Raw genomic sequence first — 17,515 nt, 5'->3', positions numbered from 1 at the left:
GCTGCTGTGGTACTGCATGTCTCAAAAAACAAAAAACAAACAAAACAAAACGATAGTCCTGTTTAGAACCAAAATAAAGTGTCTCTGTCTGCACATTGTAGGTGTATATGTGTGTGTTTAGGTCTGTGTGCCAGTATGAGATTGCTGCGGTGTATGTCTGTACTGTGTCTGTGTGTACTGTATATGTGTGTGAGAGTGAGTGAGAGTGTGTATGTGTGTGTGTGTGTGTGTGTGGTCAGAGGCAAATACAAACTCAGTGTCAGAAAGGCAACATGTCCTCCCTGTTATGGCACGTTAAGTGACATGGCAGATCGATGAGTGACCTACTGCACACTCATGACAGGGATTCAGTTTGTACATACAGGGCATCTTCAATGCCAATGTCAAACACACACCTTTGTTTCTGGGCTATGGTGTGTGTGTTTGTGTGTGAGTGTGTGTATGTATGCGTGTTTAGCTGTCGCTGTATAGAATTGTGTTGGTGTAGGGTATGCTGGGGTTTTCGTCTTCAAATCAGTATTTTGGCACCGTGCACCATTTGTTTTTTGTTTTGCTTTTGTTTCGGTTTTTTTCCTCAAAAATTTACATTTGTACGAAATTAACTTTGGTCAGTTCTGCTGCTTGAGCATAAAATAAGATCACTTCATTCATGTCCTTGCTTGTCCGTAAGTCCCTCCTGCTCTGACATTCGATGGGCATTCAGGCCATCTTAGAGCAGGACCCTTCCAGACAGGCAGTTTGGCACTAAACACACGTGACCACAAACGTGTGTGTATATGTTTGGAAGGAGACAGGTCTTCTGAACTGCTGCGTCACCCTGTTGCCCGATACACTTTTGCACAGAGACCATGGCGCCATCTGCGCATTGAGAAGAGCGGAAAAGCCAATTCATGGACCTGGCTCTTCGGCTGGCCACGACTGCCTCTTCAGGCTGATTTCGTTCTGGAGTTGAAATATTTTTGTTTTATCATTTGGCCTTCAGGTTGATTCAGTAGGGGAAGAGGTGGGGTTGTATATGATATGGGCGGGCTGCCAATTGGTCAGTGGCGAAAAAAAAAAAAAAAAAAAGAAGATCGAGCCACTCATGATCTCAAATTGCACCTCGAACTGAGCCGCATGCTAGTCCAGACTATCAGCACTGGGGCGAATTCTTCGCTCTCGCCGTCTTGAGACGCGGACCTCAGCCGCGGTAGATCTGCTTGAAGTGGTCACACTCGTTGCAGTAGCCCTGTTTCTCCTGGTTGGCGTAGTGGTCGCAGCCCAGTGTGCGGCAGCGCTGCTTGCTCTTCTCCTTGGGCGCCTGGGCGCGCCGGCCCTCGCGCTGACCCCGGCCCACGCAGTCCGGGCACAGGTCCGTGCAGCCAGGCGACAGGTTCTTACAGCCACTTCGTCGGCACTGAGCCTGGCTGGACGTGGGGGGTGGACGGGCCTTGGGTGCCCTCTGAGGAAGACAGGAGGAAGAGAGAAAGAAAGAGAGAGAAAACAAAGGGGAGAAAAAGAAAGGTAAAGATGAGGCAAGAAAAAGAGAGCAAGAACAAAGGAATAAAAAAAGAAAACATGAGTTAGATATACTGTCATACTTCAGGGTCTTGATATACTCTTACGCCCTCGTCCAAAACAGTGGAAGTGAAATACTGGTCCCAAATAACCAAAAAAAGTCCTGCTGTAACCAAGATGACTTTGTGAAATGTTCAATGATGATGTGGGCTCTCACAACCTAATTTTAGATCTTCTGGATATTGAGTCTTGCTTCATACACCACAAGTCATACTTCTTTTTTTCTACTGTCTGGCCCTGAAGTAAAACCCCTACTCAAAAATCACCTACTGAGAGTAGTGCTTTCCTACAGCACAAGACCGTGATTTCACCTCTCCCCCATGTATACAACATTTTGTCCCACCCCCAGTTTACCCATGACACAAATATACCCCACCCCCAAGACACCCCATAGTTCACTTCCACAGAGAAACTTGTATTATCTACGCACAATGAACCCACAATGTCGACCCAATGAGCAATTAGAAAGTTGTGTCATAAGAACAACACATTCTTGAGACATTCCATATTTAAGTATGTTACAGTTAATCTGGTATGTATACGTCAGACAAAGTGGTTTAGATTCAGATAATCTAAGAAGCAGTTAACACACAAAACGTGAGCCATATATTGCTCTCAGGGTGATCTAAATGTAAAGATCCAAACTTGTGTAGTCTAAATGCATCAGGCCAGCTGGGCTCTTAGCGGAGCTGAGGTGCAGAAGTTGTCTTACCACGACTAGTGGGGGCGAGTTGGGTCCTCTGGTGGTGGCCTGGTTGAGCCGGGCGCTCTGCTCCTTCACGTAGCACTTGTTGCAGTAGCCCTCCAGCATGGCCTTGCCCAACGCTCCGCAACCAGGCCCCCGGCACCGCGGGCAGTTCTGGAAGCCCGCCTCAGACGTGTGACGTGGCTGGACGGTAGCTGGTGGTGCTTCTGGACACAGACACAGACACAAAGACAACAATAAATGTCGAGGTTTAGAGGCAAACGTAACAATTGCAAATGATCACCCAGTCACACAACCCAGATTAAACCAGTTTTAGAGTGGGGTTCTAAGGAACAATAAACCTTAGTCAAATATGCAAATAGACATGCACACACACAGACAAACAGACACAAACAGACACGCACAGACCCACGCACACACAGACACATAGTTTCTGGGGCTGTGTATTGGCAATCTGGCAATACCACACATATTACGATACATGGGTTACGACTCAGTATATTGCAATATATTTCGATACGGTGTGTAAGGCAATAGATATATTGCAATGTTTTAAGTCTACTTTTAGAAAAACTGATATAGAGACACCATCATGTGCATAAAATATAAGTAAAAACGTTTATTTTAGGTAAATAGAGAGATTGCATGTAAACTATCTATCTATCTATATATCTATCTTTTTTTATCGATATTATGTTTTTATTATGTTTAATTGATACAGTATCAATTTTTTTCTTACACCCCTAAGAGTTCCTGAGACAAGCCGGGGCACCACCACCTGTGGGGTCCGAAACTGGGTCATATGGAACTGAGAGTATCTCACTGACAATGACAAAGCACTTTTGAGTGCTGGTCCCAGTATGAATGTGTAAAGGCATCACAAGCGTCCTGGTGCTCCCCGGGTTGTAGTGATATAGCGCTCCAAGGTGACTTTAACAGTCCGTATCACTCTGAGTCAAACTCAACACAAAGGTCAAACTACCCCACTCCCATGCATGAGTATGAGAAGCAATTCATTGATAGATACCATTCATTGAAACACATTCAACAAGTGCACTTCTCAACGTCGAGCTGGATTCATGTACTGATACATGCAACACACATGCACACACACGCAATAGGAATGGCGGAATTTCCGTAATGGCATAGCCTATTGCATTACTATTGGGTGAAAGAGATACGTCATAATTGGTCTAGCAGTTAAATGTGTAGGTCAGACAGGGATGAGAGGCTGAGACAAATGAATGGGGGGAATGCCCCAAAAGGGGGCGTTGTGTTCAGGGCCTTGCTTTTGGGCCCACCAAGACATTTGTGTGGCAAGCACCGAATTTTTGCCTCGTCGCTGTTAAATCTTTTTCTCTGTCAACGCCCTCATAGGGCCCTTATGTGTGCCTTCCTGTTTCAGGTACAACACCAAGGCAACCACCCGACCACAATATTACCATGGTGACTGCCCCACCCACACACACACACACACACACACACACACACACACACACAGGCATTAAGTAAGGTGTGCTGTGTGTAAATAAGGAGAGGCAAGTGTGTGTGTACTTACGGTGGTTGGTCTGATAGTCCACATAGCAGATGGTGCAGAAGCCCAGCTTCTCCTGCGTGCCGAAGAACTGGCAGCCGCTGCGCTTGCACAGCCGCGCCGTGTTGGTGGGCACGTGCCGGGGCGTGAGTCCCCAAGCAGCTGGCCGCTCCGCGTCACGGAGCTGCGTCCACACCGAGGACGAGGCAGCCAAGGGGTCGATGCGGGGGGGCCCGGGCAGCTGGGGCTCGCCCCTCTCCACCTCTGTCCGCTGCATGCAGGGCGGGCACAGTCCGTTGAATATCCTGAAGGCCTCCTGGCGGCACATGCTACAGCGCTCGGCCTCGCGGTCCCTCTCGCGCTCGCGGTCCCATTCTCGCTCGCGGTCTCGGTCCCGGTCTCGCTCGCGGTCCCTGCCGCCGGGGCACTGGCTCCAGACGTAGTGCGTGGGGCCGTTGAGGGGCGTGGTGTTTGTGTTGGCCGGCGGCGGTGGTGGCGGCGGGTTCTGCCGGGCGGCGAAGCAGCGCTCGCACAGTCCATCGTGCTCCACGCTGAGCGTGAACAGGCAGCCGGGCGTCTTGCACTTCATGGCGTGCGTCTCGCTGTACAGGCTCAGGCTGGGGGCAGTCGGAGGGGCTGACCGCGGGCTCGGAATCTGGGTGCGGTCAACAGTCGTGGGCGCCGGAGGGGCCCCCCGATAGCGTCCTCCCTCCGACTCGGCCGCTATCGGCCCTCCCAGCGTCACCCCCGCCCCCGTCGTCCCCACCACAACCCCGGGTCCGACCGACGACGTCACGTTGGGCTCCAGCTTCCGGCTGGCCTGCCGCTTCTCGAAGCACTCGTGGCAGTGCGGCTGCGTGTCCACCGACACGTAGAAGGTGCAGCGCGGCGTGGCGCACCGGATCTCGATGAGCGAGAGCTGTGAGACGGAGAAGGGCGGCGGCCGCTGCTGGGCTTGAGGGGCCCAGAGGGCCTCTTTGTCCTCCTGCCAGCGCTTGTACTCGTGGTTGACCAGCTGCAAGTAGTCCTCCATCAGGTCCATATCCTCTGGGAGGTTCCCTTCATCCAACCTGGACATCAACAAGCAATCAACACATTCAGGATCAGTTGCTTAAATGGACTGTAAAATCTGCATCCAAAGATGAATAGGCATGTGGTAGATATCAGTTGATAACTGTTCAGTATATACATATAAAATACGACAAATTCCGTGATTTTTCTTCCATAGCTAATAGATACCCTGAACTCTGTTTCCATCGTGTTTTCCTTTCCCCTGTTCACATGATTGAAGTGTGTTTTTCAAGGCCTTGAACCGGTTCACGGAACGAAAACGAAAACCAGAAACTTTTGATGTTTTGCTAGGAACAGAAACGAAACCAGAAACATTTACATTTTTTTATGTTCCGGAACAGAATCGTTTATCTAAAATAATGGTAACCGGTTAACACCGTTATTTTTTTTGTTCTTTGACAAGATTTCTGTGCAATACGATTTGGTGAGGTTCACTTCCGGTCGTTTACTCATCAGGACAAATGTAATAGAAGCTTGCCGCCAGCAAGTAGCCTAATAAAGATCGTATGCCCATAGGCTTTTGAATGGATGTAAGAACTACAGTGATGCTTCTGCAATGCTTTGTGGTTTTGTATTATTTGATGACATAGGAGAAACAAATGCACTGATTGGGCCCTGACCAGGTTTGGTCAATTGAAGTTCTCAATGACAGCTATGTAGCCTGCCCTATTTGTCATTTGCACCCATTGAGCTATGTAAGAAGTATAATGGATATGTCCTTAGTTGTTTGCCAATAAACGACATGGCAGACATTTTCCTTGTCTTAATTCATGTATAATACTGAAACAAATGTAGGCATGTCAGAATTACAGTTATGCCGCTTACATAATGTAGCCTATAGTGCTTTTTTAATGTTTGATGATAGGATAGAGACTTAAGGAAAATTATGTAGACTAACAACAGAATTTTAAAGTCCTAATGATCAGCCTACTTATTTGTATGTCCCGCAGCTGACATGGAATGTTATTAACCGGTTCAGGAACTTCATTTTTTTGTTCTAACCGGTTCAGGAACATAAATTTTAGGGTTGGACCAAAAACCGGAAACGTTAAAATACTGTTTCTGTTCGGAACGAACCAATTGGGGAAAAAATCTGGTTCAAAGCCCTGGTGTTTTTTGTGGCTCTACCTGGCTGCACTGATGATGCGCGTTGTGTCGCAGGGGAGGCCGATGACGGGGATGTCGATCAGCATCAGGTATTCCTTCAGCAGGCGCTCCTTCTGCTGGTGCTCTTTCTCAGTCAGGAAGTGCACCCGCAGCTCCTCAAAGCCGCCGCGGCCCGGATTGATCAGTGGCACGGCTCGGATTTCTGTGCAAACAGTCACACACAAACACATGAGTCAAATCCAAAACGCCTCTACAACTACTCAGGATGATAACACAATAACACATGTATTTTTTTAGATATTCACCCATGTCTCTTTGATTTAGTTAAATTTGTCCACAAATACAAGCTATTGCCTACACCACACATATCACACAAATAAAATCAGACATTTCTTAACAGGAATACCTGCCTTCAGAATGACATACAACCCCTACTAACCTTTACTTTTGACAGCAAAAAGAAAATGTTTCCCCTTTAAGATATTGGCATGAACAACTAATAGATATTGGTATCAGTTGGAGTCTGTGGAGTACTCATCATGAGTGTGATGAGTGCAACTAGTATACCCCTCACTGGGGTCACTTATATGTCACACCAGGTGTGGTCATCACCTGGGCCGCTGTCCTTGATGGTGATGAGGGGAGCGAAGTGCTGTGAGTCGTAGCCGAGCACTATGGGATACTTGTAGCACTCACTGGCGGGCCAGTGCAGGGGCAGGTAGATGCCGCCCACATTGAGCGGGGCGAAAGAGGATCCAGACTTCATACTTCTTACCACACTGTCTGTTAACAGGAAGAGACATTCGACAACGCTCACTGAATTTGCCGTAAAATCAACATTGTATAACCCAGTAGATCAGGCCTATAATATGTCACATGCCATGGCAGACCTAGTAAATCAAAGTTAAAATTGATCAAAATTGTTCAAAAATGTAATAGTGACCATTTAAATGAATTAAATAGAAGAATAGAAGACTGAATTGTGAACAATGTGTTGGGTGTATGTGGTTCAGCAAGTTACCAAAGAACTTGACTGCTTCCGCTGAAAGGTTCTGTGGAAGCGGAGTACGCCCCTTACAGGAAGAGAGTGCTGAGGCCGGAACAACCAACCTGCTATGACCACAATGGGCCTCCGGAGGATGTTCGACAGCACAAAGATGTGGAGGTCCTCCAGTGAGTCAAACTGCAGGCCGTTGCTACTGGACACTGGTGAGGCCATGTCCACGATCTTCTTCCACTCCTCATCCCAGTTCTGCAGCACGCACACATACACACACACACACACACAATAAGTAAGGACACCACAAGGAGAATTCGAAATAAGACCAACACTGCAGTCTTGGTGAGGTTGGCGGATGTGGGCCACCATGAAAAGAAAAAAATATCACATCTCACTCTGCTATCTCTAAAATAATCTTAACATAGCCACCGAAACCCCCCAATGCTGCAGTGGAAAAAAACTAAAACAACCTATATTACCTATTTCAGATATTTGACCAACAAAAAATAACACTGCAGCATAACATTAGTACCAAACAAAAAGTCTATATTGGGTATGCTGGTCTGCGTGTGTGTGTGTGTGTGTGTGTGTGTGTGAGTGTTAGCATTACCATGGTGCTGTAGCGGAGGCCTGTCTGGGTGAACTCCTGTGAGTGGAGCAGCTCTGTCTGGAAGCGTGCTCGAAAGTCAGCCGTGTCGGTCTCCTTCAGCACTGCGTACAGGGTCTTCCTCAGGACCAGGTCCGTGTCCTGCACCCCCAGCATGTACTGGGACGCGGCATGGAGCAGGCAGTTACCGTCCCCTGAAACACAACACATACCAATCAATGTGCGTGTACACACATGACTACACAAAAACATGAAAAGACTCCAACATGACTTTCAAACAGAACAGCTATGGTAGGTGTTTAGAGCAGCCTTTCACCCAGAAGAGACTCAAAGCAAGAGACTGGGCCTCCAGGTTCTCAGTTAAAGATGTTGCTTTAAGAGAGAACATATATCAGGGAAAAGCTTTGTTTTTCATATCTCTAGCTAGTGTATGCCATATTTTTAGACTTAATTTGGTTTTAGGGTCCGGGTAATTCCTGTCATCACCTGAGATGATGACACCAGAGCACACCTGAGCCTTCATATCTAACCAGTGATAAGTGATAATAACACTGTCGTATTAACAAAAATGCCCTATCATGTGGAGTTCCCCAAAGTTTCCAGACAAACACACACAAATCATAAAAGTGCTAATGATACTGTACAGGTGTTAATGATACTGTACTGGTGTTTGATGTTCAGTGAGGGAGAACTGGTGCTATTATAGCTGCACAATGTCTCACACGTACATCCACACACAAGCGAATCGCCGTACACAAATACACACGCAAACTAGCAGACTGCCTTTGAGCAAGTTTTGACAGCACAGTGAAATGAAGACACACACTTTTCCCAGTCGTTTTGTACCCTCAAGCAGCCTGGCAATAGAGACACGGCTGCGGGGAAGCTTACAAGAGATCTGCTTCAAGGCACCTGCGTGACTCAAAGCTCACCACTCCTGAGGTTTTACAACTGTGGCAAAGAGAAACACAACTCTTGCAGGTGACCATATCATGCTCAAACACCAGCCACACTCTTTCTATGAAAGCTAGAAAGACACCAACATTTCAGTACAGGACTGAAAGAGTTGTAAAAAAGGGAGCAAAAAAAAAAAAAAAAGGCACAGGGGATTTCCGAAAAACCTGGTTAAAGCACATCAGATGGGTGTGCGTTACATCTCACTAACATCCCCACTTTTTTTTGAAGAGAGGAAACATGACGGGAGGTCTGGAAAAAAAAAAGAGACGTCTGAGATCATCCCCTCCTCTTTCCTCCTTGCAAGGCAGGGAAGAAGAAGAAGAAGAAAGGGTCAATTCAAAGCATGAATTCAAAATCAAAGTGTACATGCCTTTTCCAGCAGGAGCTTTGAGCACCGCGCTTCTTTTGGTCTATGTTTTAGAGAGCAGCGTCCTCTCTACAAGCAGGCTGGTTCAGAGTGCCAACACTGTATCTGTCAAAGACTGCCTGCTTCATCTTTGTATGCTATGAAACCTACCAATCAGTGAAGAACACACATTGGGTAGAAATACTCACTGCAAGCAAAGAACTAAAATGCATCCGAATCATGCCAAAATAAAGTATCAAGGAGTGGTTTGATGTCTTCAGACACTGATTATTTATTGCATTTTAAAGTTAAAACACTTTTCCAAAAATAAGACCATACAATGGCCATCCAAACCCTAAGTCAACTTAGATTTACTCCATGTTCCCATGTGTTTGACCAACACAACTGCTAGCTATTAAAGAAGCATGATAATCTCAGCTGAACCTCTACAGCTCCAACTCTATGCCTCCTTGGAAAGGACAAAAGCATTGGTGTTGGTGCATTGGTGACACCAGCTCTTAGATGTCTTGAGATTATTGTTCATTAAATTAAATCTGCAGAGTTGTAGCCCACTTTCTTCATTGGGCAACACAAGTGATGAGTGCGATGGACATACACTGAAATACCCTACCGCTCACACACAAGTTAGACCCACACACGCACACGCGCACACACACACACACAGGAATTTCCCAGTGTGTGTGTGGTTCTCTCTGAGTCAGTGTCGATAGACTGGTGTTGTCTCCCCTGGGCTCAAGGCGCAGGTCCTCTCAACAGAGCCGGACTTTCCCGGGAGGCGGAGCTCGGTTCGGCGCGACTGGAATGCGTTGCCCGGTGACAGCCAATGGGATGGGCGTTTTTATGACCACGTGTTAACGGAGTAATAAAAACATAAAACCTGTTTTCATGTCGGCTACATAGTGTGTGCAACTTTGCACCCTTCACAAGACTGGAGGAAGGGAAGAGTAATCGCAGTTCCTCTTTTCTTCTTCTTCTTCATGGTTTTACTACATGGCTCTGTCAAACTGTAATGTTTGGTCACTTCAGCTCACTTGAGCATAAAACAAACATGACAATCTGCAAAGAACACACAGGCCTACATCCTGTCTCTCACATAAGCGAATGAAATTGCACATATGTGAAGAAATTGACAATAAAGCAGACTTTGAATATGCACGGGTACCAAGGAAGGATGGTATGGCTATAGAGAAAAGGACACTGGGAAACCCCTCCTCTTTAAGGGCCTTGAATGAATTGTGACATATACTTCCCATTTTAGTATTTATTTTTAATAAGAGAGAGGGCATTCCACAGCTACATCTTATTTCCCTCCTGATATTTGTTTCCATGCCCTGTGAATTACTATGCCGGTAAAAGGTATTCAAAGGTATTCAAAGACTAATGCAGACCTCTGCAGTGTAGGCCTGTTCAATTTACAACAAAAGGAGACATTTGCTCTTTCAGCAAACAATGGAGCCAAATGAAAAAATTGAATATCATGTTTTTCCGCCAACCTAAAGGAAGAGGAAGGGCACGTTTTTTTTTTCGAGGCTCAAAGATTCCACACCATGAGAATGTAAACAACACCACAGTGGGTTGATGGTGTGCACGTCTAAGGTTAGCTCACGGAGATATGAAAGCCAAAAATATGGCTATTACGCAATTTTGGTGAAGCTAAAATGCACACTCTATATAACAGCCTCACGGCCACTTGTTGAAACTGTCCTATGTTGAAACCACAGGACACGTGAACCCTGGATGTGGCTGTTCCGCATTAACTAAGTTAAAGGTTCTTCTGCTCTCACTCAAGACAAAAACAAGTCCAGGGCTGAGACCCCTTTTCTCCTTTATGGTGAAGCCCTCTGGTTGGTTGCGAGTGAAAAGGGAAAGTTGGGATTGGACACATGACACCGATAAGATCCCGTCTTGGAAATACCCTCCACCGACTCACACAACCACATTCTTATCAACGACGAGCCGGGTTTCAATCACACGCTCGAGAAGTGTACACAAACAATGTGGCTCACAGTTGAGCAGTGTGGTGGCAACCAGTGGAAGCCACCAGTTTGTCCCACCTCACTGTCCACACGTTCCCCTGTCAGGAGGATCCAAGTTCGGCCTGGGCTGATATTACACACTCTGTAAATTCCACATTGAGGAGTCACATATGTGTCATGTCCCTGAGTGAGGCCAGAGATTCCCAAAAAAAAAAAAGACAAGATAAACCCTGGGCTTTGTGTTACTTCAAATAGGAAATTCCCCTCTCATTAAGAAGGAAATGGCTGCCAGGACCTGACATATCACATCCTTGGTCTTTCTCAAGCACTAACATTCGCAGAATTCGCAGTCAGCCTCTAATCAGCCATTTAGCCAACTTAGCCTTCAGAAGTTACCAACTCATGATCTACAGGCGTACATAGCAACATTATTTCAACTCCTTTTCTAACAAACAAAAATATATTTAAAATGCACAATCACACAGTGAATTGTGGGTAATAGTATTTTTCAGCAATATTTCACTTAGGCTATATGGCTATAAAACGTATCATGTCAGGTGACTGAGAACTCTTACACAATAGGCATAAATGCTATGGTTTAATTAGCCTTTGTTAATATAGTTAATACTGTCTGAAACGTTCCTGTCCTCTTTATGTAGAAAATATATTCACACACTCAAAATGACAATGTATTCACAACCCAGAATTTGTCCATTTAAAATACACTGTCAGAAGAAACACTTAAATTCCATTAGCAACAACAACATTGTCAATACATGTAGTTTAATGAAGATGAACAAGGCCATCTACTAAAAAACATAAACATAAGTCAACATAGAAGTTCTCAACATACAAGTTCTCTTTTAAGTTTAATACACAACCAGGGACAGCAGCAGCCATTTCTAAAAGACTAAGCCTAAAGCTGTTATCATGCTGAAATGTAATTTTCATGTCACATATGTTTCATGTATGCTGAATATGAGTTTTCAACTCTCAAAGATGATCTGTCATCTGCCATTGCAAGCAAAATAGCAGTCTCTCGCAAGTCAGTTCCTATTCTACTCATTCACAATTGACTATAAACTCTTTGGGAAAAATTAAGAGAAAAATCCAGTAATATAGTTGAACATTAAGCAATCATCCAGTGCCTCATCAGCGAGAGGACTTACAGTAAATGACTAGTAAACTAGCTAGGGAGACTCCACTGGTACACTCACACAAGTTTCCTTCTTCTTAGTCATACTAGCACTCTGACTTCTGTACGACAAAGGGGGACTCATCAGCAGCAATGGACAAGTGAAGTCGATTGAGATATTAAGTTAAGTCGTGTCAAATGTGGGGGATATGAGGGGGTTCTTTACATGGAAGAATATGCCTTTTAGGTCACCATGACACTACTTTCCGAAACACAGTACAGATTGTACATCTAGCACCAAGTAGAGGAACCACAAAATGCCTGGAGTTTCAACTTGAGGATGTTTTGCTAGGGTTGACTAAACTATGTTGAGCAACCTAGCCCATGTCAGCTTCACCATCATAGCACACACACACACACACACACACACACACACACACACACACACACACAAATGCATACTTTACCCTGGAATTATGGATAATTATTGAGGATAACAGAGGTTACCTTCTCTCCAGTATTAGAGATGAACTGTTTGCACTCACTGTTTAACATGGATAACCCTCATCATTTGAGCCAGTGTTATACCCAATAGGGAGAACTTCACAAAAAGACATCAACTGTAAGTAATCGCCACTGATCCACAGCTTGAATCGATCAATCTCACTTGATAGTCAGCAACAACAGGGTACCAGGGTCTCCAGTTTCAGCACCGGGATGTGTATGTGTGTGTGTGTGTGTGTTTCTGATCTTACCATTGGTTCGCAGTGGCACCAGCTTTTTGACCTCGCGGCACCAGTTGAGCCTCTTCTCCTGCTCCAGGGAGGTCTGCATGGCCCGGTCCAAGATGGCCGACTGGATGACCTCGCGGAAGGTCTGGTGGAAGTGGCTCATGCGGATCATCTCCAGCGTGTGCCGGTGCATGCCCCGCAGGTGGTGCACCAGGCCACCACTGGACGACGGCTTGACCACGTCGTTGGGCACCCTCTCCCGGATCTTCATGGCCTTGAACAGGTTGCTCACAAACAAGAACTTGGGCAGGAAATTTTGACCCTGCGACATGGCGTATTCCGGAATAATCGGCACCAACTCGGTACTGGGAAAGAGACAGAGAAGGATGGAGAGAGAGAGACGGAGGTTAAGCAGGAGGCCTCAGCATACATCAGACAACACTTGCTGATGATCTTGATCTTCAGTTTCAGTCTCAGAGAAAGAACAATACATTGATATAAGATCACTTGTACTTTAGCTACCTGTACCTTTATGAATGAATTTCAAAACATGACCAAAAGAGGCTAGACATGCGTGTTGAGTTGGAATAATGTGGTTGACCTGTGTCTGTTTTAAATACCACCTCATACAAGAGTTCTGTTTACAAAAGATTTCCCATGCAGCATGCAGTGTTGAACCAGATAAACAGAGTCACCAAAAACATTTTAGATCATTTTTGGCCTCATATCAAATCTACTGGTGTCATTTCACAAGCTCGTGAGAAAAAAGCATTTCAAGGAAATGTCAGTTGGATAATGCTGACAGAAACTGTCTGGTCGGCAAGCCTTTTGCCGACTTTGACACAAAGAAGGCGGTCAACTAAGAAACAAATTGTACTGAGAAAGACAATCGTATGGGAAACAGAAGACAAGAAGTTGCTAGGTGAAAAGGCACTCTCACTCAAAAGATGTCACGTTGAAGACAAGGGCACCAGCAACCCCGCCAGAGGTGCTTAGGTTAAGTAAAATAACAGTTTAAGCTCTGGATATGTTATGATATTGCCTTCACTCTCTCCCCCATTAAGGCCAAGGGCCCTCGCTAAACGCTGTCTCCGAGGCTTTGTGTGATTTCGCTACATAGTAGGCTAAAGCAGACAGCTACACCACAGGACTGGGCACAATGGAGACCGCCGCCGCAGCTAAGGTACTTCGGGCTCGAAAAAATATTACAACAGGAGCCCTTGCTGACGCTACGATTACGTAATTGGTTTGATAGACACATTTTAACAATGTTAAACTGTTAGTCGTGACATCCGTCGTTGCTTTTGTCAGTGACACTGATATCAATATGAATATTTCATCCTTCGTTAATGCTATTTAATTGCTGGTAGGTGACGTATTCGTAAACAATGGCTGTCAAAAACGGTGGCGCCGAGAGAGGGAGAGAGAGAGAGAGAGAGAGGGAAAGGGAAAGCAACCCCGCTACCAGACTGAGGGGCTTTGTAAACGAGACATTGGGTTGATATACTTTGGAAGCTATAACGTTAGGCCTATCGCGTAAAATTATGAATATTGCAGCGATACCGGGCCCGAAAAAAGGCAAAGCGACAGGATGCAACTCTTACCTGTTCAATATGTCGGTATCAACAAAGCCCATAAGATGCTCCGACTAGACCACTGGCACTTCACTGAATGTAACCGCAGTCGTCCATAGCGCCATTAACCTTAACTCACAGATATGTTGTAGTGTCCTCACGGTATAAGATTCTAGCTCACAGTGTTAAACTTAATTTAAGCAATACGGCTTCTTCAACACGGAAAAGAGTGGGGATTTCCACAGAGCTAGGGACTTTCCGCCACACACACGCTCGCTCACATAGGCTACAAGGCTGCTTGAGCCGCTTACTATACTATCGATGGCCACCAGGGGCGCACACATGAAAGCTAGTTTGTGACGCCATCACGTTACGCTTATGATGGCGTGACGTGCTGACGCCATTCTCGCTTCACGCTCTCAGTCTCCACCCTCTGTGCACAAAGGATGGGAGAGTCGAACGTCATTATCTGTTGTGAAATTCCTTAGGTTTCAGGCTACGATATGCGTCCTGTGAGTTCCGATAATGTCACATTGCGTATTTTCCACATTGTTTTCAGAAGGTTTCTTAGAGCCCTTCATACACCTGTAGCCTCTTAGCCTAGACCTTGTTATTGGGAATGCTCTGTTCTTGAAGAGGTTTTCTTTTTAAATTTTATTTATGAAATGGTCAAAAAGCTGTAATATAGCCTAAGCTATAGGCCAGCTATTGGCAAGTCTGCACGGGGAACATTGGTGCAAAACATTAAACAGCAAGATGGCTAGTTGAGGATGGAAGTTGATGTGGTTGATTGAAATTATGCACAATGAACTTAACACAACAAACATAGGCGTTTTTTTAGAGGAAAAAGGGCACTATAATTTCTCTTCTAGACATTATGCAAATACATTACATTTTGCAATATGCAGACAGCTGTAACCTATATGTCAAGTTGCATAACCAGCAAACATGAAATAGGCTATTCAATGAGTTCACATACGTGTCTGTGTGAAAGAGAGAGAGGGGGGGGGGGGGGGGGGTACAAATGAGACTGCATGCGTTTTTACAAGTTTTCCTCTATAAGAAAAACAATATAGCCTGATCAACCTACCTATATATTGAATCAATTTCCAGCAGTGCAATCTTCTCTTTATGTTTTTCAGGAAACAGTTTGAATCCAACGACTGTTAGTTGCCAGAGTTGACAGAGGAAAATGATTTATGATGGTTTATGATTGACCTGTTGAATGGCAACCTGTTGAATGTTTTTACTCCAGTTCCAGCACAATAATGCTTCAAGGTAAATCTCAGCCCTATATTTTTACAATATCCATCAAGCAAGTAGATGTTGTATGAACGGTTTTTGTTGTTGTTGTTGTTTAGCCTATGTTTCGTCTTGCAGTGTTTTGATTCCTAGAGAAATGGGAGGGCCAAGTAAACAAGTAAGTAAAAAAAAAAAAAAAAATCAAGTATTAGTGGAAGTGCAGGTCTGCAGGTAGACTCCAAAACTGAAGAACGTCACTGATACTTTCACCTTCCATCTCTAATCATTTATGTGATCACCATTTGTGGTGTGTAGACACGCATGTCTTACAATAGCTTACTCTGCTATCTTTTTTGCATCTGCGTCACTGCCACCCTGCTGCACCAGATACCATGTCGCTCATTTAGTCAAAGGAAGCACACTGTTTCTGTTTTTGAGCTTTGGTGAGGACAGCTACAGGGGGATCCCCTCCGTGCACACTGCTGTAACCTACTTGAAATGAGGTATATGCACGCTCTGCAAAAATGAAATATTAGTAGGGCTTAAAAACATGCAATTTACTTGGAATTATATCTGCACCTGTTACACAGAATCACAAAAAGTAAATCTTGAGTTGAGAGTGTTTTTTTGTGAACTTTGTGACTTGAAGACACTGGGCTAGAACAGCAGTGCACTCTGGTGGTCATTTGTATGCACTGCAATTTCAAATAATAATAATAACAACAAAACAATACTACCAATAATAATGAATCATAATCATAATATTAATAATCATTTCAAATGTTTACATGCACACAAACACACCCACATACATTGTTACGTTTATGCAGTGCAGAACACATTTAACTCTCAATGTTTTCCCTGATATAGACCTAAGTATGAATTTGAAAAAAAAAACACATGGGCTGTCTTGGAACATTAATACACCCCCCACCATGGCAATTCACTATCTGCCTTATGGAAAAATACCAAATATTCTCAGTACAATGAAATGTTTGTGTGAAGCTAGACAAGGGATGGACAACGAATTCCTGTAACCAACAGTTCACTGTTTTGTAACACTAGATGGCAGTAGACTCAAATTAAACATTTTGGAAGAGCATTGGTCTGCTTTTGGAGCAATGTGTAGCAAGCAGTGTGTTTTAGACTGCCAGTACTAACTACATCACAATACCAGCTTTATTTAAATCTTATTTTATAAATGTAAGAAAATATTTTCTACCACAAAAATATGTCAACCAGGGGTAAAATGTGAAGGATTTTCATTGACAAAATAAACGTGATTCATTTTAAAGGTAATCAAAAATCCAAATGCAGGTTGCAAGACAATGAAGTAATTTAAACACCTGCTGTGTCTGACAGACTAAATTCAAAGACTGGATGTGTGAGTGCTCACAGTGCCTCCCACTTCCCACATCACGATATTAAAACCTCCATCTCATTTCAAGGCAATATTTTTTTGAACAACACAGGTGCTGTTCCTCTTGATAAGAAACACAATTTAATTGCTGTGATTGTTTTGTCATTTTAAAAGTTTTGATCAGATTTTTGTGGACTTTAATAGGCAGACGAAATGATAGATGCACCAACGAACAATCCCACCCCCCCAAGATAAGCCCCCTCACTGGGAATAGAATGTTATCAGTGGGAGCCCAACTTGTGCATTCAGATGTTTTATGCTATTTTTTTGTGAGTGTGTGTTATATCATCATTAGATATGTTTCTGCATTCTTGTCATATGTTCATATTTGTATGGATTTGAATGCTTATAAAATTGCACAGTGTACTGAAAGACAAAAACAGTTAAATTGTGACATATTATTTGTCATTTCAGGTCCTGTTATGTTATGTGGAGTGGGATATATATTTTTACATATTTTAATTATGGTTTCAAAATAGCAAAATAAAAGGTCTGTAAACAATATTTGTTAAATAAATGGTGAAAACTGTC

General features: G+C 44.3%; 1 protein-coding gene and 1 long non-coding RNA gene across 2 annotated transcripts; one reads left to right on the top strand and one right to left on the bottom strand.

Annotated features, from left to right (window-relative positions):
* Window positions 1-957: 957 nt before the first annotated feature.
* tnfaip3 (tumor necrosis factor, alpha-induced protein 3) lies at window positions 958-14,595 on the bottom strand. The gene is made up of 9 exons (XM_042066754.1): window positions 14,353-14,595; window positions 12,773-13,113; window positions 7,586-7,776; window positions 7,086-7,227; window positions 6,588-6,758; window positions 5,997-6,177; window positions 3,822-4,867; window positions 2,270-2,469; window positions 958-1,441 (listed from the first exon to the last, which is right to left on the bottom strand). The coding sequence occupies exons 1-9, from the start codon at window positions 14,382-14,384 to the stop codon at window positions 1,181-1,183; spliced, it is 2,565 nt and encodes an 854-aa protein (XP_041922688.1). The 5' UTR covers window positions 14,385-14,595; the 3' UTR covers window positions 958-1,180.
* Window positions 14,596-14,708: 113 nt separating this feature from the next.
* On the top strand, window positions 14,709-17,287 carry LOC121685905. The gene is made up of 4 exons (XR_006023473.1): window positions 14,709-14,834; window positions 15,465-15,600; window positions 15,703-15,742; window positions 15,952-17,287. It is a non-coding gene; the product is annotated as an uncharacterized LOC121685905 (long non-coding RNA).
* Window positions 17,288-17,515: the final 228 nt, after the last annotated feature.

This window comes from Alosa sapidissima, chromosome 16 (genome assembly GCF_018492685.1).
Source record: "Alosa sapidissima isolate fAloSap1 chromosome 16, fAloSap1.pri, whole genome shotgun sequence".
Taxonomy (NCBI): domain Eukaryota; kingdom Metazoa; phylum Chordata; class Actinopteri; order Clupeiformes; family Clupeidae; genus Alosa; species Alosa sapidissima.
This window is presented reverse-complemented; position numbering and strand designations above follow the sequence as displayed.